This window comes from Mycteria americana, chromosome 16 (assembly GCF_035582795.1).
Source record: "Mycteria americana isolate JAX WOST 10 ecotype Jacksonville Zoo and Gardens chromosome 16, USCA_MyAme_1.0, whole genome shotgun sequence".
Lineage (NCBI taxonomy): Eukaryota > Metazoa > Chordata > Aves > Ciconiiformes > Ciconiidae > Mycteria > Mycteria americana.
In genome coordinates this window covers 14317541-14340245 of record NC_134380.1, presented here as the reverse complement: position 1 = coordinate 14340245, position 22705 = coordinate 14317541, and the positions used below count along the sequence as shown (strand labels likewise).

The following is a 22705-nucleotide window of genomic DNA, read 5'->3' as shown; positions in this document are numbered from 1 at the left end:
GATGGCGGCGGGGGCGGGCGCGGGGCGGGGCGGGCGGCGGCCCCGCTCGCTCGGCTGCGGGCGGGCGGCGCCGCCGGTGACAGCGCGGCGATGCTGCGCAACGGGGCGGCGGGCGGCGGCGGCCCCGCGGCGGGCGGCGCGGCGGCGCACCGGCCCGTGCGCGTCTGGTGCGACGGATGGTGAGTGGGGCGGGCGGCGGGGCCGGGCGGGCGGGCTGTCGCGTCGCCCGGAGAAATAAACCGTGTTGGCTGCGCTGGTGCCTCCGGCTCCTCTGTGACCGCGGCGCGGCTGGGCTCGGCGGCGGGCCGGGCCCCGGGCCGCTTCCCGCGGGAGAGCGGCTCCCTCCCCGCGGGGCTGCCGCGCAGCCCCGGTGCGTGCGGCCGCGGGACGTGCTTCCCCCCCCCCCCCCCCCCCCCCCCCCTCCCCGGAGCCGGCAGCGCCCTCGGGCTCCGCCGCCGCACGGGCCTCGGCGAAGCCGCTGGGCCGGGCCGGGCCGTCCCGTCCCGAGCGCCCGGGGCTGCAGCCGGCACCTGCCGGGCCGGCCCCGGAGCCGGGGGGAGACCCGGCCCCGGCCGGCATCCCGCTCTCCGCCCGGGGCAGGGCTATCGCAGCGTGCCGGAGCGCTGCCGCCTTCCCCCGAGGAGCTCGCCGTGGACGCGTCAATCGGTGCCCGCTGACAGATAGCAGAGACTTTCAACTTTGAGCCCGTGGGGAAGGTCACCTCCTGCAGCCTCCCAGCAACGCGCACCCTCGTGTCCCCAGACTGAACCGGGGCCCTTGTCTTTCTAGCTATGACATGGTGCACTATGGCCACTCGAACCAACTACGCCAGGCTCGGGCCATGGGAGATTATCTGATTGTTGGAGTCCATACAGATGGTAAGAGGTTTTCTCAGCTTTTCACCTCCTCCTGCCTCTAGAATCTCCCAGCACCGTTAGCCCTGAGAGAACGGAGGTATCCTGATACAAAGCAGGCTTCTTCCTGCATCTGCTCAAGGAGCAGCGGCTTCCGAAAGAGACGCGTGCCTTCCCTGGGTAAGGGAGCAGTCGCCCCTTTCACGCTTTCTGGAGGAGGGTTAGGTGGTTCAGAGCTTGCAGGCTTCCTTTGAGGGGTGAGCTGTATTCTGTGCTGTAAAAACAATTGAACCAGTTGAAAATGAGTCTGGTTTTGCTAGTGCAAACTGCAGAACTGATATTCCAAAACAAATTACTGTGCGGAGAAAACTCATTTCAAGCCCATCTGAAAGTTAAGTACTAGGAACTAGTTCTTGCCTGTGAAGATGGATTTTAAAGTGGTTTATGGATGCATATTTTCTAGCATGAACTGAGCGTAGCATGAAGCTGTTGTTTAAAAGGGGAATTTCCCCTTGGGGGGCTGCCAGGAGGCCCAGGTAGTTCCCCCCAGTAGGAAGTATCTGGGTACAGGGAGGCGCTGAGACCTTCCGAGTGAATTCCAGGGACCTTGTTACGTGCTTAAGAAGTGCAAGTGAATTAAAATATCTTCTGATCTAGCTGGGGCTTCCTTCTCTACCACAAACCAATTCCAAGCAGAGTTCAGGCCTGCAGTGAAGTCCACCTGCCCATGAAATGCGTGAGGCTCCTGTAGGTGAGAGTCTTCATAGCTGTAGTGCGTGCTTCTAACTGGGTTTTTCTGTTTCTCGCCCAGAGGAGATTGCCAAGCACAAGGGCCCCCCTGTCTTTACACAGGAGGAGAGGTACAAAATGGTGCAAGCCATCAAGTGGGTGGATGAGATTGCTCCAGGAGCTCCCTATGTCACCACACTGGAAACCCTGGACAAGTATAACTGTGACTTCTGTGTGCACGGTGGTGAGTCGTATTCTGAGGTGATAGTTGTATTAACACAGGCCTTCCGGGGCTTGTGTGCTCTTGGTTTCCCTGCTGCAAACCGAGGAACGTTCTGGCTAGCACTGGCCGTCAGAGGATACCTCGCGTACAGAGGTCTGCCGTACCAATGCCCGCACTGGGCAGCACGGCTACTCCTGTTCTGGTGTTCTGGAGAAATACGTCTGTGTGCTAGGCACCCTAAGAGTGGCCAGAGCCCTTGGTTTTAAGCATCCCTTTCACTTACAGAGGTGAAATGCATTGTCCGACAATTATCTTGAGGTTGCCCTTAGCACCAGCAGAAATCTGTGTGTGTGGGAAATAGTAATTTTCAAAACTTAAATGTGAAAAACGCTGTTAAAAAGGTAAGTGTGCAGAAATACGATCATGTTTATATCTACTTATCCCGGGATGAGATCAGATCTGAAAAGCCTCTCTCTCTCTATCCAGCTGATAAGCTGTTCAAGGGCTTAGCTGACCGTGTGGTCAGAGACCTAGTTCTTATTATGAACACTTTTCAGTTTATAGTCACTGAAGAGAACCAGCATTCTGAGGAAACAAAACTTGTGTACTCTGTCCCTTCCTGGGGCTGCTTCTTGTGTTCATTTAGCTGCAGCCCCTCCTCCCTACCCCTCTGAAGGTATTTTATCAGTTTAATCAGGAGTAGTCTTTGCACTCATTTCAGGTGTCCTTCCTCATCTGATCCCAGCCACCTGCTGTCAATAAGCCAAGTATTTCATTAAATGTAAATAAATCATTAATCTTCTGTGAGATAGGTACGCTTTTTCACAAGGACAGGGTGATTATCAAATTCCTTATTAACTTAATTGCCTGCCCTGAATGTGTGTGTGGGGGGGTATGTGACCCCTTATGGGACTTGGTGAGGGATTATGGCAACAGAGGAGCGCTCGTGGCCTTTGCTCCAGCTTCCCTGCATTTATCCCCCCTGCCAAATCATTCAGTACTTCTACCTGAATAATACCCTTGCACGTTGCAGTTTTGCCAGGCTGTGTTTATGCAAAAGATAAGTTTTGAAATAGCTGAGCTTAACTGGGAAGGTGACAGACAGCAAGCCCGCTGTTTCTGCCTCTCTCCTGGCACCCAGAGCTGCGCTTGCGTGCGTTCTCATCTCCTGTCCCTGTGTCCTGAGGTGAGGGTGCGGGGTTTGAGAAGAACTCCTCGGCTTCCCTGAGCGTGCCACCCGACTGCGTGAGAGCACTCGTGAGCTGCCAGCGCCTGCACTGTAAACTGGCTGTTGTACCAAATGAAAGCCAGCTTAGGTTTTCGCTTGTGAAGATTTTACACTATCGCTAAAAGTAGGCGAGAGGTGTTTTTGTAGAGTGAGTCGAGAAGCACGCCAAAGATGAACTGGAATTAACTCTGTAGAAGGGTAGCTTGATGTCCCTGTACAAGTGCCATCACTGAGGGGAAGAACTGGCTGTTGGAGGATTGTTTAATTGACTGAAAAAGTTGTAATGTGAACCAATGGCTAAAACCAGTCCTAGAGAAGTCAAGGTTAAGGTGCTTTTTAATACTGAGACTGATGGTAGCTGTTTGAATTATCATCTGAATGACAATAGTCGTGCCTGCTGCTGGATTCACTGCGAGGGCAACTGGCTCAGATTTTCTGGACTGTCTAAAAAACAGCGGACCAGATGGTTAATGGTGTTTAACATCCAGGATTATGCTTGTCTCCACAGATAGGGTGCTCTTGCAAACCCCTGACATTCCCATGGGATGCGGGATGTATCCCACGTGCATGCACAGAGATCCGTATCGCAGGAGTTCTAGTCTGGCTTATGTGCTGGACCTGTTAAGCTACTACTGTCATTCTAAAACAGCTTTTGTGCAGGAAGGCTTGGGGCGCAGTTCTGAGGCTTTTCTCTCTCTGCAGATGACATCACCTTAACGATAGATGGCAAGGATACCTATGAGGAAGTGAAGACAGCGGGGCGATACAGGTAACCCATTGCTGCTTATCTTCTTATCCCGTTTTGGGCAGAGTTTTTGGGAGTTTGTGCCCTGAAGGGAAGTCAGATGAAACACAGCTATCTTCAGGTCATGCTTTAATTTTGCTGTAACGTGTATCAGAGCTTCAGTTGCTCCCACCATTTTGGCTTGCGGGAAGTGTCGCAGAGTAGCAGCTGACCGGCAGGGCCTTCCTGTTCCTGGCAGATGCTAGTTCTGGTCTTGAAGCCTCACTGGGAGTTGGCTCTGTTAGGAAGTCTGTGCAAGGTAGGTTTTCCTCACATGAGCAGTTGCTGTGGCGTGAAGAAGATGCAGAGGCTCAGCAAATGAACACTATATATCAAGAGCAGGTAGAAGGAAGACTTTCTCAGGATGGTCCCTGGTTTGGATTTATCAGGTGCCACAGGTGTTCCCTGTGGTAATGGTGGGAAGGCAAATGCTCCTGTGGCTTCCGCTTTATCCTTTGCTTGTCTCCCTGCAGGGAATGCAAACGCACCCAAGGTGTGTCCACTACCGACCTCGTTGGCCGCATGCTGCTCATGACTAAGGCTCACCACAGCAACATAGTGAGTCAGAGGGCTTTGGGTGGGAGTCTGGAGCCAGGGCATATGCCAGCTCTTTCCTTTTGCTGTCCCAAATGGCAGTGGAGCTCCTGAGTCTGGCTCCTAGGTGCACGGAGAACTGGCAAGCTGATTATGGGCAGTGGCAGCAAAACGCCCTGCTTATGTTTGCTTAAGCCTCTCTGAGATCACAGCGTGATCTCAGCCCATGCTGCTTTGGAAAGACGCGGGGGGATAAAAGCTTTGATCCCTCATGATTGGCGTGGGCTTCAGGAACGTTATGGGAACTACCGGCTGGCCTATGGCTTCTCCAAGGGTGAAACTACACGGTGCAGCCACGTTGATCTATCAGCCCAGTGCTGCCAGAATTGGAAAGTCCTCTTCCTTCCCACTGAGCTGTATGCCTCTGCCTTCTGCTGTCTCTAGTCTTATCCGACCTTTCTTGAGTCTCCTCAGCTCACTACCTGGTAGATAGCTAACCTAACCAAAAGAAAATAAAGGAAGTAGTTTTACATTGATTAATGAGTTGAAATGACTTGGTGAACAAGCAATCCAGTGAATGAATCACCTAGATAACAGCAGGGACAAGACAAGGGACCCACAAGAGCATTCAGGGGTAGAGGGAGATCTTTTAGTGTGCTGAGCTGTTAGATTGGCTTAGCCGTAATATGTAAGTTCACACCAAGATCTGGCACAGTGTTACTAGCTGTCTGCAGAGATCTAAGCCCGTCTCTAGTGTAGTGTCTTTGGAAGAAGGAGGGACGCTGCCTTGTTAGGGGCTTGCGTAGTTGAGGGAGGACGTAGATGTGCAACGCTATCAGGTCTGCAGGTTGGGCAAGAGCCACCGTCACTACGTGGTGCCAGGCTGGGATCAGATAAGCGCACGTTTCATCTGACTCATACTGGGACACAACTCTGGTTTAGATATTAACTGGTTTGTCAGCATTCAGTGCCAGGGGTCAATGGTGTGCAGTCTGAGCCTGGACTTCCCAGCACTTCTGCCACACACAAGCATATTCTTGGTTGGATGAGCTATGCGAGTGCTTAAACATTTTGACTCTTTATCTCCCTTCAGGATGAGGACCTAGACTATCGGAAGCACACTGACAACTTTGGGAAGGTAATGTGAGTTCTGGTCATGGATGTCTGGTTGTTGTCCTGTCTGAGAAGGAGTCCAAATGTGATTTCTGGCCTGTGTTGCAGGCTTGTTTTTTCCCCCACATTTAGTAGCAACCTCAGTAAATGTCTGTTGCCTCTGTAAAGTAGCTACTCTAGTCAGTGAAATAGGCAGGTGTGGCCGCACGGGGCCAGAGAGCGAACTGTCCTTCAGCCGCACCATAGAGCTGCTGCGCCCACTGAGCCTTTGCTGTTTTTCTGGCTTGCTTGTAAATTCTTTATCGCCACTTCCTTTGGGAACCAAGTGCCCGCAGTTCCAGCCTAGGGACAGCCTCCATGGATGCTCTTTGTAGCGCACATGTTTTTAAAGGTGTTGCATTAGGTCTGGGAAGCGTTTATGTAGCAGGCACGTTGCTAGCATGCTGTACTGCAGAATTCACGTGCCTGGTCTTCAGGCAGCAGAGCAGTCCTCCTTGGGTTCTCTGCTGTCATGTCCAGCTTGTGTCTTGGGCTACCTCTAAAGAGCTATTGGCCCCCTTTTTTTTTTCCTGGGTGTTGGATTGTCCCTGATTAACGAGTACCTGGACCTACAGCTTGAGTAAGTCTTTCTCACTCACAGGGGGTTTGCTGACCAGGCCGAATCATCCTCTTTGTTCTCCACCATGTTGGGTTTTTTGAGCAGGCTTTGCAGGGCCTGTTGCTCCAGCATGGCTGTTTCCTGGTGCTTGGATCAGGGGAGAATATCTGGGCACCAGGTACCCTGCATGCCCGCTGTCAGCTGAGCCCCCCTTCTGCATGCTGCCGTTTGTGTGGCTTGCCCTGGTCTCGGCTGAGTTGTCTTTGTTCTTTCCAGTCTCGTAGAGCAGCTAGCTTTAGGGGAGCGAAGCAGGGCTGGAGCGGGTGACTCGGTGGCTATTTCCAAAACTGCCACATGGCGGGGATGAAGCTCCGTCTTTGGTTTCACCGGCGCTGGGATCTGGCCCTTGCTGGAGCTCTGGGCGATCCCTTCCCAGCTTGGCATGCCATGGGCCAGGTGAATGGGTAGGCTGCCTTGAGGCTTGAGAAGAGCGTAGGTAGGTTGTGTGTTGCCTCCCTTAGTAAGCCTTGCCTCTCCTGGAGATCCAGGACTGCTCTGTTGCCTTCCTCCTTCCTGAGCTTTCTTCTCGGCTTCTCCTCAGCTGGCTGTTGAGGGGAGGATTTAGACTGTGTTTGACAGAGCAAAAAGGGCTTTTGTGAGATTGCACAAATGTTTGGTGCCAGGAATGTAGGAAGTCCAAGCTGCTAAGAGTTGTGATACTTGCTAGCAAATTAAGGCTAGCAAATTGCCTGCAGCTGCATGCTGTGCGTTGTCCAAACCCCCTCCTGGAGCCTGAAAAGGAAACGCGTGTGGTGTGTGTTTTCCCAGGGGCCAAAAGGTCACAGTCCCTGGACTGGCGTCTCGCAGTTCCTACAGACATCTCAGAAGATCATCCAGTTTGCATCAGGGAAGGAACCACAGCCAGGAGACACTATCATCTACGTGGCCGGAGCCTTCGACCTGTTCCGTATCCTTGACTCTGTTTTGTCAAGAAAGTAGCGTTGGTCTTTTTGTTTGATGTTTTCATGTTTTGAGGAACCAGACTAGGATATTTACTTCTTTTTTTTTTTTCCCCCTTCCCCTTTTCTGTAGGTGTGCATGTGAGGGGAGGAGGCAGGAGTTCTTACTGGCAGTTTCTTAGTTGCAGGACACTGAGAAAGGAGCTACAGCTCCTCTCTAGAGAGATTTGTGGCTGTTGGAGGATTTCGGGAAGACAGCTGGATACTCTCCACACTCCAGTGATCTCACTCTAGTCCCTCTTAAGGACTGGCTGTCATAGACCAAGTGACTGCACAGGGCATCTGGAGCAGGTCATCCTGGGGGAAGGTCCAGATTCATCCCTGGGACAGTCCTTGAGGCACTGTGCCAGAACACCCGAAACAGGTAGAAATTCTGGACAGAGGCAAAGTTGAGTCCATGTAAGGTGGAGCTGAAAAGGTGTCTGGCTTTTGCCCAGAACCTGTGGAGCCTGAGGAGGAAGGAGGCAACTGTTCTTAGGACACAGGCAACAAGTAATGCAAAAATAAAGTCCTTGGGATTCCTGTCTCCCACTGTGGTTTTTCAGTTCATCTGTGTCTGTCTTCCTTTCCCTATTTTCCATGTTAGCTTCAGTTCCTTAAACAGGTCTACAGATATTGGGCATGTAGATTTCCTGGAGAAGGTTCACCAGCTGGCAGAGAAACCCTACATCATTGCTGGGCTGCACTTTGATCAGGTCCGTATATGACGTTGTCCAAAGACAGAGCAGCTTGGTGCCTGTTCTTCCTGAAACCAGCAGGCCCTGGTCTGGAAGACAGGAAGGGGATGTATTGGCCAATACAGGATTTTCATGTTGGGAGGAAGTGAGAGGAAAAGGGGGTTGCTTTGTCTCTCTTCTAATTGTGTCTGGTGCTTTGCCTTAGGAAGTGAATCGCTACAAAGGGAAGAACTATCCCATCATGAACATCCATGAGAGAACACTCAGTGTCTTGGCCTGTAGGGTAAGTGCCTGTAGGGTAGGTGCCTCTGCGCTGTTCCAGAAATTGCCTGGAGCTGGGCGGTGTTCACCCGTAGCCAACAATCTTGCGTCGGTTCTTTGGTGTGCACTGAGAAGGCAAAGACAAGACTGATCGCTTTAGGCTGCCAGAGGTGCTGGGGTGCTCTCGGGAGGAATCACTAGGTTCCTCTGTCGTCCTGGCTAACCTGAGCTATCGAACCCGTCCGCCTCTGTTCCACCGGCAGTGAAGAGGCAGGATGCCTTGCAGAGAGCTGCTCTATAGCTGTGTTCTTGTAGAAAATTATCCGCTCTCTGCAGCAGGGGAGAAAATTCCTGGGAAAGAAATGCGGGGAGGCCCAGAAACGTGTGCCCTGAGCAATTAACTTTTGGATTTGCTATATACATGCTACCAGAAAGCGTATTCTTTAGTGGAACGAAAAGATGCTGTGTGACAAGCAGTGGCTGCTAAACCCACTTTCCTGTTCCCTTATTTGAGTTCCTAACTCTGTAACCAGATGACCTGCTCAAGTCTGTTTAGGAAGCAGGCTGGCCTCTGTTTTGGTTCTCCCCCCGCCCCAATCTGGACTCTCTACCTGGTTTCTTTTCTAGTACGTCTCAGAAGTGGTGATTGGAGCCCCCTACGCTGTCACTGCTGATCTGCTGGATCACTTCAGGGTGAGAGTCTTTGTGTATAGATGTACCTGAAGATGTTGGGGTGTGATGTGCTTAGGGAGCTAAAGTGATACAGGAAAAAACGGGTGGAGAAGAGAGATGGTCTCTTCTCCCTGATGGATTACAGGGAGCTCCAGATGCACTGCCAAGCCTGGTACAGGAGGGGTGGCTTTGCTGATCTCCAGGCTATGCTGCAGTGAGTGCAGTGGCAGGGAAAGTCCCTGTCATCTTTTCGATCTTGTCAGTGACTTTGTGTCCTTCTCCAGGTAACACTTGTGTGTCATGGGATGACTGAGGTGGTGCCAGACAAGGATGGTTCTGATCCGTACGAGGTAAGCTATTAGCTGCTGTTGTCTGTGCTGCTTTGTCAGCATTTGATAGATACAGCATGGCTTTGTTCGTGTTCCTGAGCTGAGAATTCGTATTGCAGAGGATGCTACCCAAGCAAGTCCTTGGCAGGTGATGCTGGTTTTCATCCACCCCTGAGGGTAGCTACTTGGAGCAGAGCCTGTAAATCATTCACAACAGCTCCGTTCTTTTAGTCCAAGTTTTGTTTTGCCTGTTTCTGATGCCTTCGTGGCAGAATGAGAAATCCTGTAATCGTTGCTCTACGCCAGCCCTGGGCAGCCTTGCTTCAGGAGCTTCATACGTGAAGCTTTGCTTTTAGCAGTTACTTATTCTGCCTCCTAGGAGATCATTTTGTGTTGTGCGTGGCCGGGTGCCCACGGGACCTGCCGTGACTTCTGCTCAGCTTTCGCTACTGAGCTGTAAACCCAGCGGTCCTGCGTGTTTTTTACAGCTGAGTCTGCTGTGTTTGTTCACAGGAACCGAAGAGACGCAACATTTTCCAGCTGGTGGACAGTGGCAGCAATCTCACCACAGATTTAATTGTGCAAAGAATCATCAAGAACAGGTTGGCTTTCTTCATCTCCCAGTTCTGTTGCATACTGTTCTGTCCAGCTTGTCTGAGGACTCCTTAATGGAATCAAAGAGGAAGAGAAGGGGTTACCTAAAGGCACAGAATCAGTGAACTGGTCCCTCATCTTCCACAGCTTGGGCAGGCTGCTTAAATGTGGATGTACTGGCCTGTACAGGAAAAGGAACAGCTAAGCTCTACTATGTCAGAGTGTGCTTCACAGCACGTTTTATTATTTTTCCTCCTCCTCTATTAATGATAAAATGTCCTTGCTGTATTCTCGGGGATTTAGCATGTTGCTTCTTTCAGAGCTTTGCTCTCTTAGGCCTGAGCCCTTCACCTTCAGTGACCTTGGCTCAGGTCAGCGGTAAATTTGATTTTGGTATTATGGCACCAAGTGGTCTGTCCCAGGACAGACCAAGCATGGAATAGCAGTGTCTTCTGCAGGGGGAGAAATAAGTAGCGTCTGGCCAGCGTGGGAGCCTAGGACTTGGGAGCGATGGTAGCAGTCGTGGGAAGCTCTGGGTGCTGGCTCTCGAAGAGGAGTTGGGGGGTTACTGGTGAGGTTTCTGAAGTACTCTCAGAACAAAGCAGCGTAGGAGAAGGCAGCGCTCCCCTGCTCCAGGTGCTTTTAGTCTACTAGAGATACGGATGGATGAGAATCTCATGGCATTTTGTGATTGATGCAGGCTGGAGTTTGAAGCTAGGAACCAGAAGAAGGAAGCAAAAGAGCTGGCTGTGTTGGAGGCCATGAAGAGACTGGAAGAGGAGAAGCACTAGGCCAGCAGAGAGCTGATGCGTGGGTCGCAGAGCGCCGCAGCCTCACCCTCTTGAGGAGCAGACAGCTCTTTGAGAGGGGACCCCTGAACGGGGACACTGCTGCTGGCATGCAGGATGTGCTGTCCTGCCCTCTTCTGTCCTAGCTCCTCCTGCACTAATTATGCAGACATAATGAGTCAGGATCCTGCTGCCTAGTTTTTCCTCCGTTAATCAGCCCCCATCCCCTTTCCCAGGAGGAGATTTGACAAAAGAAAAAAAAAAAAAAAACAAACGGTTTTAATTATAACTAATGTTTTAACATGTTGATGTGCTTTTACCTTCTGCCATTTCTGGCTTTTAGTAGGAGGGAAATGGAGCAGCCGCCCAGGCCCCCTCTGCCCTTCCAGGTTCGGCTGTCCTGACCGGAGTCTGCGCTCCAGAGCAGCCCTTCGGGCGGTGGTGGGGGCGGCCGGACAGACTGGCAAGAGCGGCCTCCCCGGGGAAGGGATGCGGCACCCGCAGTTCCTCCTGCGAGCTTTTGGTTAGGGACGCTGGGCCGTCGGTGTGCTGGCTGCTGGAGGTGCCGACGGGCCCTGTGCTCTGGGGTTCGCCGTGCTGCCTCTTCTCAGCCGCTGCCTCTGCACAAATACCAGACCCAAAGCTACTTCGGCTTTAGTTGGGTAAAGCCTCTCTCTGCTGTGACTGGTGCCAGTGAGGGATTTGCCGCCCCAGTAACAGGCAGCGGCGCGGCAGCTGCCGAGAGGGGCGGGTGGCTGGTGCCACGGGGACCCTCGGTTCCGCGGTTTCCCTGGCAGGTTGAGGGATTTCTCCACACGAAGCGTGGGAACCCTGAGGGCTTTTGCCAAAGGCTCTTCCTGTCGCGAGGCAGCAGGATCCGGTGCCGCTCAGAGCCCTGCTTGCCGCTGCTGCCAGAGCCCACCTTCTGCCTGACAGGTTACCTAAGGGAGCAACCTTGTCAGCTGAAACTTCGCAGCCGTTTTCTGAGCTGCAGCACGTGTGCCCCTGCGGGGAGGTGCGGGGCCTGAGGAGGATGGGTGCTGGGCTGAGCCCCTTTCTGCCTCTTACATTCCAGGGTGCTGTGGTGGGTGTCCTGGGCTGCTCCCTGCACTGTGCTGGACGGTCCTTCCACGCCGGTTCTGTTGTCCTCTCTGTTGTAAACTTCTGTTGCTGATCATTAATAAAATGGTGAAGACTTGGGTGTTGGTCTCTTTGGGGCTTGAGCTGGGGTGACAGAAAGGGGCCAGGCCCTGGCTGGAGACTCTCTCCTACAGTGGCTTTTCCCGGGAGCTCTGATGGGAGCCGGGGAGAGGCCACTGTGGCCTGAGAATGAGCTCATGGCCCTTGGGCAGCCCAGCCTGAGCTCTGGGGCACGTCGGGTTTGTTCTGGTGCAGCGGTTGGGGATCGCTCTGACTGGAAGCTGTTTGTTCTCACTGTGGGAGGAGGTTTTTGCTGAATTCACTAGAAAATTGAACTAGACCGTGTGAGTGGGTCTTTGCTTTGCTGTGTTCTGGGGTTTTATGCTTTCTGGACTCTAAAATTGCAGCAGAGTTTGCAGTGGAAAGGTGTCTCAGCCCTTTGGTGGGCAGGTAACCATGGTGGGTACGAGGGAAGAGGTGACCTGGTGGCTTGGTGTATCGTGATGCCAAAGCAGTGTCTGAGAGCAGCTGTGGGGGGTCTGTCCTGCTGCCTGGAGGGGCTGGGGTGGAGACAGGTCAGATGTGGGGCTCGGGGTCTCGCAGCCGTGTAGTTGCTAATCCCAGAGCCTCTGTTTGCGTAGTTGGCATTTCAGTAATGAATATTCATAGAATATATTGGTGTCATCTGTGACAAGAGCCAAGACACCCACCTGTGTGGGGACGCTCCCTGCTGAGCACCGGGCCGGAGGGGACTGGGGAACTCGGAGCCTCCTCTCCCTCTCCTCCCTTCCCCTCCCCTCCCCTCCCGTAGCTGGAGCCCCTCGGGTGCCCGAGGCAGGAACGGCAGTCCCATCCCTGTGCTGCGTTGAGCTGGGTGATGCTGTGAGTGTGTCCGGGCTCCTCCCAGCTGCCTCTTGCAGCCCCAAGGCCACTGCTGAGACCCAGACGCTCCTGCTCGGGAGGGCAAGGAAGGGCCGGCCGGTCCTCGCTGCTCCCAGCCTCGGCCGCTGCACCGCGTTGTGCTCTGGGCTCTCCCTCCCCTGGAGTGCCGGTGCTCTGCGGAAGGGCCCTTCTCCAGCAGCAGGGCTGTGCTCTGCAAGGAACGGTTCTGCAGCTGGAGGAGAGGAAAGGGCAGCCCTGGAGGGTGCGGGAGTGATCCCAAACTTTTGCTGCCCTTTTTGGCAAGAAGGAAGATGCTTCCTCTGTAAGAAGGTAACGCCTGTCTTGCCTTGCCAGCTGGCAGCAGCAGCATGGTGGCTGCGGTGAAAAGCCTGTTGCTGTGACCCCTGCTTGGCTGGTGATGCTCCCCAGGGTCTGGGGAATGGACACCTCCCTCCCTCCCTCCCAGCGGGCCCAGCCAAGCCCTTGCTGCTGCTGCTCGCCCGCTCCCGTGCAGAGGCTGCTCCGCTGCAGCTCTCTAGCCAGAACCGGGGCTTTTCCCTTCCTGACCAGCTGCTGCCGTTGGGCAGGTCGGGGATTCGCCCCGACGGAACCGGCCGTTCTGCAGGCTGCACCAGCCGGCTCGTGCTGCAGGCTGTGCCCTGGCTCCCTGTTCAGCTACACCCCAGTGGAAAACAGGGGTGAGCTCCTCGCCGGCTGGCTGGGGGTCTCGGCTGCCCTGAGGGTCTGTGACATCGGGCTGAGCCCTGTCCTCGTCCCGGCCGCAGTTGGAGTGTGGGAGCAGGTTGAGGAGCAGGGTGAGTCCCGGCCCTGGCCCAGAGGAGAGCGGCTCGGGCCAGCACTTTGCCTGCTGTGGGGTGCAGGCAGAGCAGCCGTCAGGCACTGGGGACACCCGTGCTGGGACCCCATTGTGCTGGGGCAGAGCTGGTGCTCCGCTCCAGTCTGCAGCCCCCAGCTGCCCCGCGCACCCTCCTGCTTCGGGGCACATCAGCTCTGCCGCCTGGCGCTGGCAAAGTCGCTCCTCGCCCCCGAAGCAGCCGTGACTCTGAGCCGTCGGCCCCTTTCCTGGGGTCTGCCGGCTGCTGAGCGCACAAATGACCCCCCTGTGGCGTGTGGCCCCCTCCCACGGAGACCGCAGGAGAGTTTGTTGTTAAAAACAAACAACTTGGCCACGGTGACGCATCTACCCCAGGCTGAGCATTTGAGTAAATGAGCTGCCTCTGGGACCCAAACGGGTACCGTTGTTATTAAGAAATTACAGAAGTACTGTATTTCTGCTCTCACCTGCGCGGGTGCTTGCCTGCTGGTATAACTTACTTGCGTGGAAACATCAGCTTCGCTTGCTCAGCTGGAGCAGGGTGGAGCTGCTGTTCCTTGGGGCCTCTGAGAGCCATTTCAGCATTTACTCTGAAAAATTTTGCGTATGTGGTTCCTTTCTCCAAGTGCCTCCGGGCCCTTCTTCTAAGCTGCTGTTTACTGACAACCTCTGAGTCCCGGGGGCAAAAATGAGCATGGAGTTAAAATGGGGGGAGGGGAAAGGCATGAATTTCAAGTTTGTGACTTTGTTTTCTGTGGTTTGTTTGGTTGTTCCCCCCCAGCACAGAAGATCAAGACTGGTTCCTGCACCCATCCCGGGGATGCCCCCCCACCTCGCGATGCAGATTGCAGTGAGAGCCCAACATTTCTCTAACGGGAACTAATTTGCTGAAACAGTTGTAGCAGGTGCCTTAGTTACATCTTGTAAGAGCAGCCATGACCCCGCTGAGCCGGCAGCTTCGGCCCAGACCCTGCCACGGTGCAGGGCCCCAGAGCAGGGCTGTGCTTGGGGCTTGTCCCCCAGGGCCCCGTCAGCCATTCACGGAAAGAGGCCATGGGGCGAGCAGACCCCCGGTGCCCAGCGGGTCACCGTCGGCCACCGCCACCCTGGCCAAAGCCCAGACCCAGCACCACGCAGCGAGTTGGTCCGGCGCACCAGTGCGCTCGTCCTGCTGTGCAGGGAGGGCTGGGGCTCTGCAGCCGCTTGCCGCGTGCAGTGGCTCCGGGCAGGAGCTCAGCACCGGGACCGCGACTGGTGCCGAGCCGCCGGCGTGTTACCGCTGCGGGCGGTAGGAGGGCTGCGCCCGCTGTGCCTGGGACACCCGTGCGGCACCGCCGCTGCTGCCCCGAGCTGCCGGAGCACTTGGGGTCCCCGTGGGATTTCAGAGATGGGGCTGAGCTTAGTGGTGGGCGCTGGCACCCCGTGGCAGCTCCAGCAGGCAACGACGCTGACCCCCGCCGCGGCGGGGACGCTAGGCCGTGTCCTCCGCTGTGGTTGGCAGCCCCAGTGCCCACCTGGTTTCCTGGGAAGAACCCGGCACCAGCGGGCTCCACTGGGCCATGCTGTGCCCTGGGGCGGGCGAAGGCCTTGCCAAGGCCGTGGTGCGCTGCGTGGCGGCGTGGGAGGACCGTGGTGGGGCTGGGCTGCAGCCAGGGGCACTCGGGGCGGGGGCTCCTTTCATAAAAAGCACGGTGTCCACCGGAGGTGAGCGCTTTTACCAGGCGAGGCAGAGCCCTGGCGACCCTCACGGGGACAGGGACTGCGACCGGGCTGGGTGCTGCGCTCCCGGCCTCGCCCCTGAGGAGGAGGTGGCCCCCCCAGATGCCTGGTGGGGGGGGAAGCCCTTGCCGGGGAGCAGCTGGTGTCAGGGGGCTGCTGCCCCACTCTTGTCACCGAGCCCATGTCCTGCTGCTGGAGCACGGCTGGGTGCCCCGGTGCCAGCGGGGGCTGCGCCGGGTCTCTGGCAGCACAGGGGGGCAGCGGGGCCCTTCCCGGCCACGGTGAGGGGAGCGCCCTGCCCGCGGTCACTCATCGTCCGGCAAAGCCCAATCAGCTCCTGCTGCTCCCCGCAGCTCAGCCCAGCACTGTGCTGCCCACGCAGGCTCCCCGTGCTGTGCCCTGCGGCCACCGCGGCTGTCAGGCTGGCCTTTGGGGCTGCAATTTGCTGGTCACGATCACAGAGTGATTTTTTTTCTACTGGGTGTTTGAGCAGCCACAGCACCCGCGGGGGGGGGAATGGCTGCTCACAGGGCCCAGGGGCTGCGAGGCCAGAGCCACGCTGGTGCTGTCGTGGGTCCCCGTGGCTTGGCGGAGCCCAGAGGTCGAGTTGAAGCGGGCAGCAGGAGGCAGGTAGTGGGTGCTCAGTCGGCCGACCAAGCCCCCTGCCGTGATGCCCACAGGGGGGCAGGGGACGGGGCTGCCCATCTCCCCGGGCCCCCAGGAGCTCCCACGCAGCCGCAGGCTGGTGACCGTGCTCAGCTCCAGCCCCGGTCCTGCTGCCAGCTGCCCCCCACACGCTCCCAGCCGCGCCGTCGCTGCCTTCTCACCCGGAGCGTCTCCAGAGCCCCGGAGCATGTCCTGCCCCCTGCCAGGGCACGGCACAGCCCCGGCTCTGTTCGGCCTGACCTGGGGCAGCCCCCGGCCCCAGCCAAGGCCCTGCAGGGCTCAGGGAGCTGGGGGAGCCGCAGGGAGAGGGAAGCTCAGCAGCCTCGTGCACGAAATGCTTCCTCTGCACCGCTTTCCCTGGTGGAGCAGCCCCGAGCTCCCCAGACCTGGGTGGGCTCCCCCCACCCCACCTCACCCCACCTCCCTCCCCTGCAAGGACAGACGCGATGGAGCAGCCCAAGCACGTTTATTGTTGCCACAGAGCCACCAGTGCCGGCTCAGGCATCCGCACTCAGGCACCCGGGGTCCAAGGACACGGTCACGTCTGCCTTGCACTGGAGAGCGCCAGGGGCTCCAGGCAGCGCCCGGCAGCTCCGCAGCTTGGGGGCCACATCCATCACGCACAGCGCCTGCAGGGGAGACCAACGGGGACCGGGGTCCCCAGGCAAGGCGTCCTCCCCCCGCCATGCCCCAGCGCCCGGCAGGCAGAGGACGCCGCTCCTGCTGCTCGCTGCGGCATGGAGCACCACGGGGGACGGGGGGGACGGGGCCAGTCCCAGCGCGAACCGTGCCCGGAGTCCTGTGGGGAGCAGCCCCAGCGCCCACCATGCCCCGAACCCCCGGGGCGGCCCCGGTACTCAGCGCGGCCTGGAGCCGCGTGGGCGGGCGGGCCGAGCCGGACAGCAGCACCCCGGGGCCGGGCTCGGCGGTGCCGTCGGTGTCGGAGCGGCGGGCGCGGGGCGAGCGGCGGAGGCCGGAGCGCAGCCCCGGAACTCTGCCCACCGAGTAGCGGCGGGGCCCGGCCGCCTGCTTGTACCAGGGCTCGGCGGGGCGGCGGAGCAGCCGAGCTAGCGGGCAGGGCGCTTGGTGCCGGCGGGACCGCAGCGCTCCGCCGCCGCCTTTACAGCCGGGCGGGGGGCCCGCCTCGCCCGCCCGCGGCCCATCCTCCCGGGGCGCCGGAGCCCGCGGGGAAGGAGCTGCTCGCCGGCGGCCCCGCAGCCCTGCCCGGGTCGCCGAGGGGCCCTGCCCGCCGGGGCCGGTCCCGGTCCCGGTCCCGACACCGACCCTCCCGCGCCCGGCAGAGCCGCCTTCCGCCCCCGCGGGCGGGTCCCGCGGCGCTGTCCTCCCCACCCCCCGCACCGACCCCGAGCGCAGAAGGGCCCCGGACACCGGAGAGGCGAGCGGCGGCCGCACGTTTATTGAGGGCGGCGCGGGGCTGCCGGCGGCGGGAAGCGGCCCCGGGCCCCCCGCGCCCGCCGGTGGAGGGGCGGCGGCCGGCCGTCACTCCTTGAACTTCCACTCCTGGCGGCACATGGGGCAGTGCTGCTGGACCTGCTGCGAGTTCAGCCACTTGAGGATGCAGTGCATGTGGAAGCAGTGCGAGCACTGTCCCCACACCAGCGGGCAGTCGTCGCCGGGCACCTTGCCTGCGGCACGGACAGGCCGTCAGGCCAGGCCAGGCCCGGCCCGGCCCGGGGGGCCGCAGCCCCGAGGCCGCCCCGCCCCGCCCGCCCGCCCGGCGCCGCACTCACAGTCGGGGCAGCAGCCGTTGAAGGCCATCCGGCAGATCCCGCAGTTCTCGTCGTTGGCCACCCACAGCCAGGAGGCGACGCCATGCCAGCTGCGCACCCGCACCCGCATCGCCCCGCCGGAAGTCCCGCCCCGCCCCACAAGGCCCCGCGCACAAGCGCGCGCGGCCGCCGCGCCCTCGCCGCCGGCCCCGCCTCTTCCGCTTCCGGCGTCGCCGCAGCGCGGCCGGAAGTGCAGGCCCCGGAGCGGAGCCGCCATCATGGCCGACAAGATGGACATGTCCCTGGACGATATCATTAAGCTCAACCGGAGCCAGCGGGGGGCCGGCCGAGGCGGCGGCCGGGGCGGCCGGGGCCGGGGCGGCGCCGTCCGCGGGGGCGGGCCCGGCCGGGGCGGCGTGGGAGCCGGGCGAGCGGGAGGCGGCGGCCCCGTGCGGAACAGGCCGGTGATGGCCCGGGGCGGCGGCAGGAACCGGCCCGCGCCCTACAGCCGGGTACGGAGGGCGGCGGGGGCGGGCGGAGAGCGCGGTCGCCCACGGGGCTCGGAGGCGCCGCGGGGGCCCGGGCACGGGCCCGGGCCGGGCCTTCGGCGCGACGGGGCGGGCGGCGGCGGCGGCGGGATGGGGCGGCGGAGCCGCGCGGGGGGCGGCGGGGCGGAGGGCGGGCCCGCCGGGCGGCCCTTTGTCCGCTCCCGGCGGAGCGGGCGGCGTGGCCGGCGGCGGCCTGTGGCCTGCGGTGCCCCGGGCCGGTCAGCGAGGTCCCGGTCTCGTTGCAGCCGAAGCAGCTCCCCGAGAAGTGGCAGCACGACCTGTTCGACAGCGGCTTCGGGGCGGGGGCCGGCGTGGAGACCGGCGGGAAGCTGCTCGTCTCGAACCTGGACTTCGGCGTCTCGGATGCGGACATCCAGGTAGGGGGCTCGGGAGCGGCCCCGCCGGGTGCGCGGGGGGCGTTCGCAGGGGGTTTAATTCATCGCATCGGGGTTGGGCGCATTGGGTGCCCGCAGGAGCTCCGCAGGTCTCGCTCCCTTCCCCGGCCAGGACGGAAGATCCCTGAGTGAATTAGCGCTGCATCGGTGACGGGGTTTGTGGCGCGAGTGCCTGTCCTGCAGCGGTTCTGGTGGTCTCGAGGGGGCTGTGATTCAGAAAAGCCACCCTCTTCCGCAGAGCGGCAGCTAACGCATTGTAAGTGACTCTGCCACAGTGCACGTGTGGGAAAACGCTGCTGTTTGGCTGGATCCAGCTGTGCCTGGAGAATTTAGCGTAAACTGCATAAACTCTTAAGGTCTGCGTAACTGCAGAAATTCAGTAACCACGCTGCGTGTCCGTCTGCATCTCTGTTTTTACGGGACCTGCTTGCGCAGCTTTGTTAAAGTCGCGTTCTGTTGAGCGTCGAGGCGTTCCTGCAGACGCATCCATCGGTGTAACTGGGAAGAGTTATTTGTGAGGGAGAGCGCGCTCCCCTGCGCCGCAGCACCTGTGGTGCCTGCTGTGTTAACTCTCCTAGCCGAGTCACCTGTCGTGGTTGTATCCCTTGTTTCAGCCGTGCCTTGGGTAAGAGCCTGCCGGAGTCTTTCGGTTGGCTGTACGGTGCGATCCGTCTCCGGCTGCGTGGGTTGGGAGGGGTCGAGGCGTGGTGCTCCCACCCGGCTGCGAGGGCACGGTCACGAGCGGGCAGTGAGTTGTGCAGAAATAAACGCTTGCAAATACCAGGCGTGTCCCCGCTGGGGGCTCTGCTGGCCCGGTCACGCTGCAGAGCGCTGCCGTTTGAGTCGGCTTCTGGTCCTGAGTCCTCACCAGGAAGAAGCAAACAACTGCTCCTGTGCTTTCTTCAGCTATTAACTCGTTCCAGTTACTCCACGTGCCCGTCTGGCTGCGTCTGGGGGATTGGATGTGAGCTTTTTTGGGTCACCTAGTTACTGGGTTATGTGCTTAAAACCACCTCTTTGCCTCATGTAAGTTCAGATTTGGGTTGAATAAGTTTCTTGTTTTTTGCAGTCAGGCCCTGATGTGTAAAACGTGGCTTCCTGGAGTCACCTCAGTTTAACCAGCTCCTGCGCTGTGTGTGGCGGTTGAGATTCGCCTTTTCCCCGCTGGCTTGGGCTGAGGTGTGGACAAACTTCCACCTATGGTTTATTTAGCAGCAAAGCTGACTTAATGGCTTTGCGCCTATTTGTTACTACCCATCCCATAATTTAGCGCCGCCTCAGATGTGGTGGTTGCTTTCTTTATTTCTATGCTAATTGCATCATTAACGTGGTACAGCGTGGCGCGGGCAGTGTATCGGCAGGGACGAGCGGCTGGCGGGAACCTCGAACGCGCTTTGCTGTCGGAGGAGCTGCGCAGTGTCGCTCCCTGAGCGTTCGCTGCCGCTCGGGAGGAACCCGTGTTCTCCGCAGTGCAGAGAGAAGCTGGCTCTGGAGAAGAGGCTGAGCACCGCCTCACCTGTGTTGCGCTCTGTGCCAGAAAGCTTCTGTCGAGTGCCGTGTAACGTTCGCCTCCGGTGAATGAGTACAGGGGAGGAGCTGGCCTGCAGCCCTGCCTGAAGGGCTGCCTGCTTAGGAAGTGGGAGAACACGCGTAGCACTCTGTCGGATGCTCGGGCAGTAGCTCAGGGAGATGGCTGCATGGCGGTCCGGCCTTGCAGCAGAGTCTGTAGAAGGTCGTCCGTCCCCTCGGGCGCCTGGCAGCTGTGGTGCAGATGTTGAGGAGCTGAGGCAGGAGGTGTAGCAGGAACTCGCTGAGGCGAGGTGTCCTTGTTGACTTCCTAAATGTAGCACCTGTGAAACAACACTGCTGGCTCCATCGCTGCCTCTTCATTTCCATCCTTCGTGACAGCAAATGACGTACTTCAGTAGAGGACTTTCCTAATCTCAATTTTGGGGTATATTCCTAACAGGCTGTGCTTTTAAATCGCACCTGGTCTAGTAAAGATTTAAGGCAGGGAGGGAAGTCCAGCACAATGAAACCGTAATCATCTCGTGAATCCCTGTGTTCATACAGATCATTCTTCCTCTGTGAAATGGGATCGGGTCTGGATTATTTTTAAATAGTCACCCCATTGACTCAGCCTCAACAAAAAGACCTGTAGTTTCCCTTGAGTCTGCTTCGCTGGCTGTAAACATGAACCTTGCAAGTGGTGAATATGAAGTCCTGCTTGTTTTTGCCACCCGTGGCAACTTTCTGAAATCCTTCTGATGGGCTTGCACTCCCCTCTTTCATCAGGGATTTTTCCGAGCTGTCAATGATGTTTTGAAAAGCGCCTGCAACTGCTGAGAGCGGTTGTGTACGGGGAGCTGCCAGCGCTCTCTCCTGGCTGTGCGGTGTTTGCAGTGCTGATGGATGTGTGCGCTCTTCTCCCTCTCTTTCTCAGGAACTCTTCGCAGAGTTTGGGACCTTGAAGAAGGCGGCTGTGCACTATGACAGATCTGGCCGCAGTCTAGGGACAGCGGACGTGCATTTCGAAAGGAAGGCAGACGCTCTGAAAGCGATGAAGCAGTACAATGGAGTCCCCTTGGATGGTGAGTCTGCGGGGCTGTCCCCGTAGCGTATTTCGCTGGCTGGCTGGAGCAGCCCGTGCGCCCGTGGCCCGCACGCAGGCTCACGGGCTGCTCTTCCTCCAGGGCGCCCCATGAACATTCAGCTGGTCACGTCACAGATCGACACACAGAGGAGACCAGCACAGAGGTGAGATGCCGTGTGGGCGTGGGAGTCGCTGTGCCCGGTCAGCGCGGGGCGGGAACGTGCCTGGCCCTTCTCTGTGTGGGAAGCGTGGATCCCTCTCCCGTTCAGCAAACTTCTGTGTGCCTGTTTGGGTTAACCGGAATGCACTAAAACAGTCACTTTTTAAAAATCACAGTGTAAACAGAGGTGGCATGACCAGAAACCGTGGTGGCTCGGGAGCATTTGGTGGTGGAGGAGGCAACAGGCGAGGTACTCGTGGCGGGAACAGAGGGAGAGGCAGAGGAGCTGGAAGAACTTCCAAACAGCAGCTCTCCGCAGAAGAACTAGATGCACAGCTGGATGCTTACAATGCCAGGGTAAGTGCTGCTTGGGCACTGTCCGCAGGTTCCCCGCAGCGTCTCGTTCTGGGGGACATTGGCAGCCTGCATCCGGCAGGAAGGAGAAAGCGTTTTCCAAGTCATCGGACTAAAGCAGTCTCCTCGAAAGCCGAGCAGTGCCTTGGTCTGGTACTTGGCTTTGCTTTCCAGAACTCTTTGTCAACTACCATTACTGGCAGCCAAGAACCGGCCCCTTTTCCAGCTCCCCGGCTCGCTGGGGCCAGCGTAGGGCAGGCTCTTCCGTAGCTGGAACAGCTGTGGTGACCAGTAGCTGCATGACAAAACCCATAGAGATAATGGGCTGCAGAAATGGAAACACAAAAAAAAAAACCCGTGTGAAATAGCTACATGGGATGCTAACGGAGGAAGGGTCAGTGATGCTGATGGCGGATACGAGTCCTAACGTATGGAGCCACGCACGTTGTTTGCTGCCTTCAGAACTAGCTCAGACGTCTGTGCCGCAGCCAGATTAAAATCTCGATAGAGCACCGAGGTCGCGCGTGTATGTGATGACAGCGGAGTCAGCGTTGTAGGGACGGGGTAGAGTCGGGGCGAGGGTATGGAAGAAGTGGGATGAGCAGAATTCCAGAAAAAAGTGGCATGGGAATGTCGTTAGAGCAGTCTTCTCTGGCGTTGGTGATGCGTAAATAGTGGTGTTTTGCAAAGGCGTGGTGGGGCGGGGGGCGCAGCAGGGCAGTCGTGCCTCGGCGCGCCGCGGGGCGACTGCGCCCAGGCTGCTGGATGCTGCCGGGCCGGCCCCTGAACGGGCCGGGGCTCGAACCCGCGCGTCCCCGTCGGCGGCACCGGGGAGTTGCGGTGGTTCGCCGGGGCCGGACCGCCTCCGGAGGGGCGGGCTGGGCGCGGCAGGGGTGCCGCGGGGGCGGGGCGGGGCGTGGCAGGGCGCGCGGTGACGGCTCCTCTCCTCTCTTCCAGATGGACACCAGCTAAAGCGGCGGGCGGCGGGCGCAGGGAAGGACTCCGCTCTGGCTCCACGCTCCCGGCGGGGGCTGCGGCTGTGGCTACTAATCCGGAGGACGGGATTTGTTTTACGTTATGTTCTGGGATAGGTTTTAAACTCCTGTAAAGGTTTTTTTTAATGCTGAAGCAGACCTGTTTTGTACCGAGTTATTTTTGGGATAAATTTTACTGGTTGCCTGTTGGGCCAAGGTGGCTTTTTCACCTTTGCCGTAATAAAATAGAACCGTGTCTAGAGCTGTGGACGCCTGCTCCGCCGTGCCCCGCCCCGCCCCGCCCGC

General features: G+C 58.5%; 4 protein-coding genes across 5 annotated transcripts; 2 read left to right on the top strand and 2 right to left on the bottom strand.

Annotated features, from left to right (window-relative positions):
- The first annotated feature begins 24 nt into the window (after positions 1-24).
- PCYT2 (phosphate cytidylyltransferase 2, ethanolamine) lies at positions 25-11601 on the top strand. Of its 2 annotated transcripts, XM_075519106.1 has the most exons (13): positions 25-179; positions 790-878; positions 1666-1827; positions 3737-3803; positions 4292-4376; positions 5446-5490; positions 6892-7030; positions 7695-7777; positions 7965-8042; positions 8648-8713; positions 8977-9042; positions 9535-9623; positions 10316-11601. In XM_075519106.1, exons 1-13 carry the CDS (start codon positions 91-93, stop codon positions 10404-10406), a joined length of 1149 nt encoding a protein of 382 aa, XP_075375221.1. In that variant the 5' UTR covers positions 25-90; the 3' UTR covers positions 10407-11601. The 2 variants fall into 2 exon arrangements, with proteins under 2 accessions (XP_075375221.1, XP_075375222.1); XM_075519107.1 differs by lacking the exon at positions 790-878 and having other exon boundaries at positions 48-179.
- A 4478-nt stretch (positions 11602-16079) lies between these two features.
- On the bottom strand, positions 16080-17145 carry NPB (neuropeptide B; the record flags this gene model as incomplete). The annotated part of the gene is made up of 2 exons (XM_075518667.1): positions 16080-16274; positions 16537-17145. Coding segments are annotated over 2 exons (741 nt in total), but the record flags the coding sequence as incomplete, so codon positions are not given.
- ANAPC11 (anaphase promoting complex subunit 11) lies at positions 17039-17548 on the bottom strand. The gene is made up of 2 exons (XM_075519141.1): positions 17397-17548; positions 17039-17291 (listed from the first exon to the last, which is right to left on the bottom strand). The coding sequence occupies exons 1-2, from the start codon at positions 17503-17505 to the stop codon at positions 17146-17148; spliced, it is 255 nt and encodes an 84-aa protein (XP_075375256.1). The 5' UTR covers positions 17506-17548; the 3' UTR covers positions 17039-17145.
- Positions 17549-17596: 48 nt separating this feature from the next.
- ALYREF (Aly/REF export factor) lies at positions 17597-22661 on the top strand. Its single transcript, XM_075519138.1, has 6 exons — positions 17597-17887; positions 18169-18300; positions 20762-20909; positions 21012-21075; positions 21248-21428; positions 22383-22661. Exons 1-6 carry the CDS (start codon positions 17654-17656, stop codon positions 22395-22397), a joined length of 774 nt encoding a protein of 257 aa, XP_075375253.1. The 5' UTR covers positions 17597-17653; the 3' UTR covers positions 22398-22661.
- Positions 22662-22705: the final 44 nt, after the last annotated feature.

Bases quoted from the DNA above. Each gene is read 5' to 3' on its own strand.
- PCYT2 (XM_075519106.1), top strand. From the start codon at position 91: ATGCTGCGCAACGGGGCGGCGGGCGGCGGCGGCCCCGCGGCGGGCGGC. The intron at 4,377-5,445 runs GTGAGTCAGAGG...ATCTCCCTTCAG, and splicing joins AGGCTCACCACAGCAACATA to GATGAGGACCTAGACTATCG. The intron at 5,491-6,891 runs GTAATGTGAGTT...GTGTTTTCCCAG, and splicing joins ACACTGACAACTTTGGGAAG to GGGCCAAAAGGTCACAGTCC.
- ANAPC11 (XM_075519141.1), bottom strand. From the start codon at position 17,505: ATGCGGGTGCGGGTGCGCAGCTGGCATGGCGTCGCCTCCTGGCTGTGG. The intron at 17,292-17,396 runs GTGAGTGCGGCG...TCCGTGCCGCAG, and splicing joins CAACGGCTGCTGCCCCGACT to GCAAGGTGCCCGGCGACGAC.
- ALYREF (XM_075519138.1), top strand. From the start codon at position 17,654: ATGGCCGACAAGATGGACATGTCCCTGGACGATATCATTAAGCTCAAC. The intron at 17,888-18,168 runs GTACGGAGGGCG...GTCTCGTTGCAG, and splicing joins GGCCCGCGCCCTACAGCCGG to CCGAAGCAGCTCCCCGAGAA. The intron at 18,301-20,761 runs GTAGGGGGCTCG...TCTCTTTCTCAG, and splicing joins TCTCGGATGCGGACATCCAG to GAACTCTTCGCAGAGTTTGG.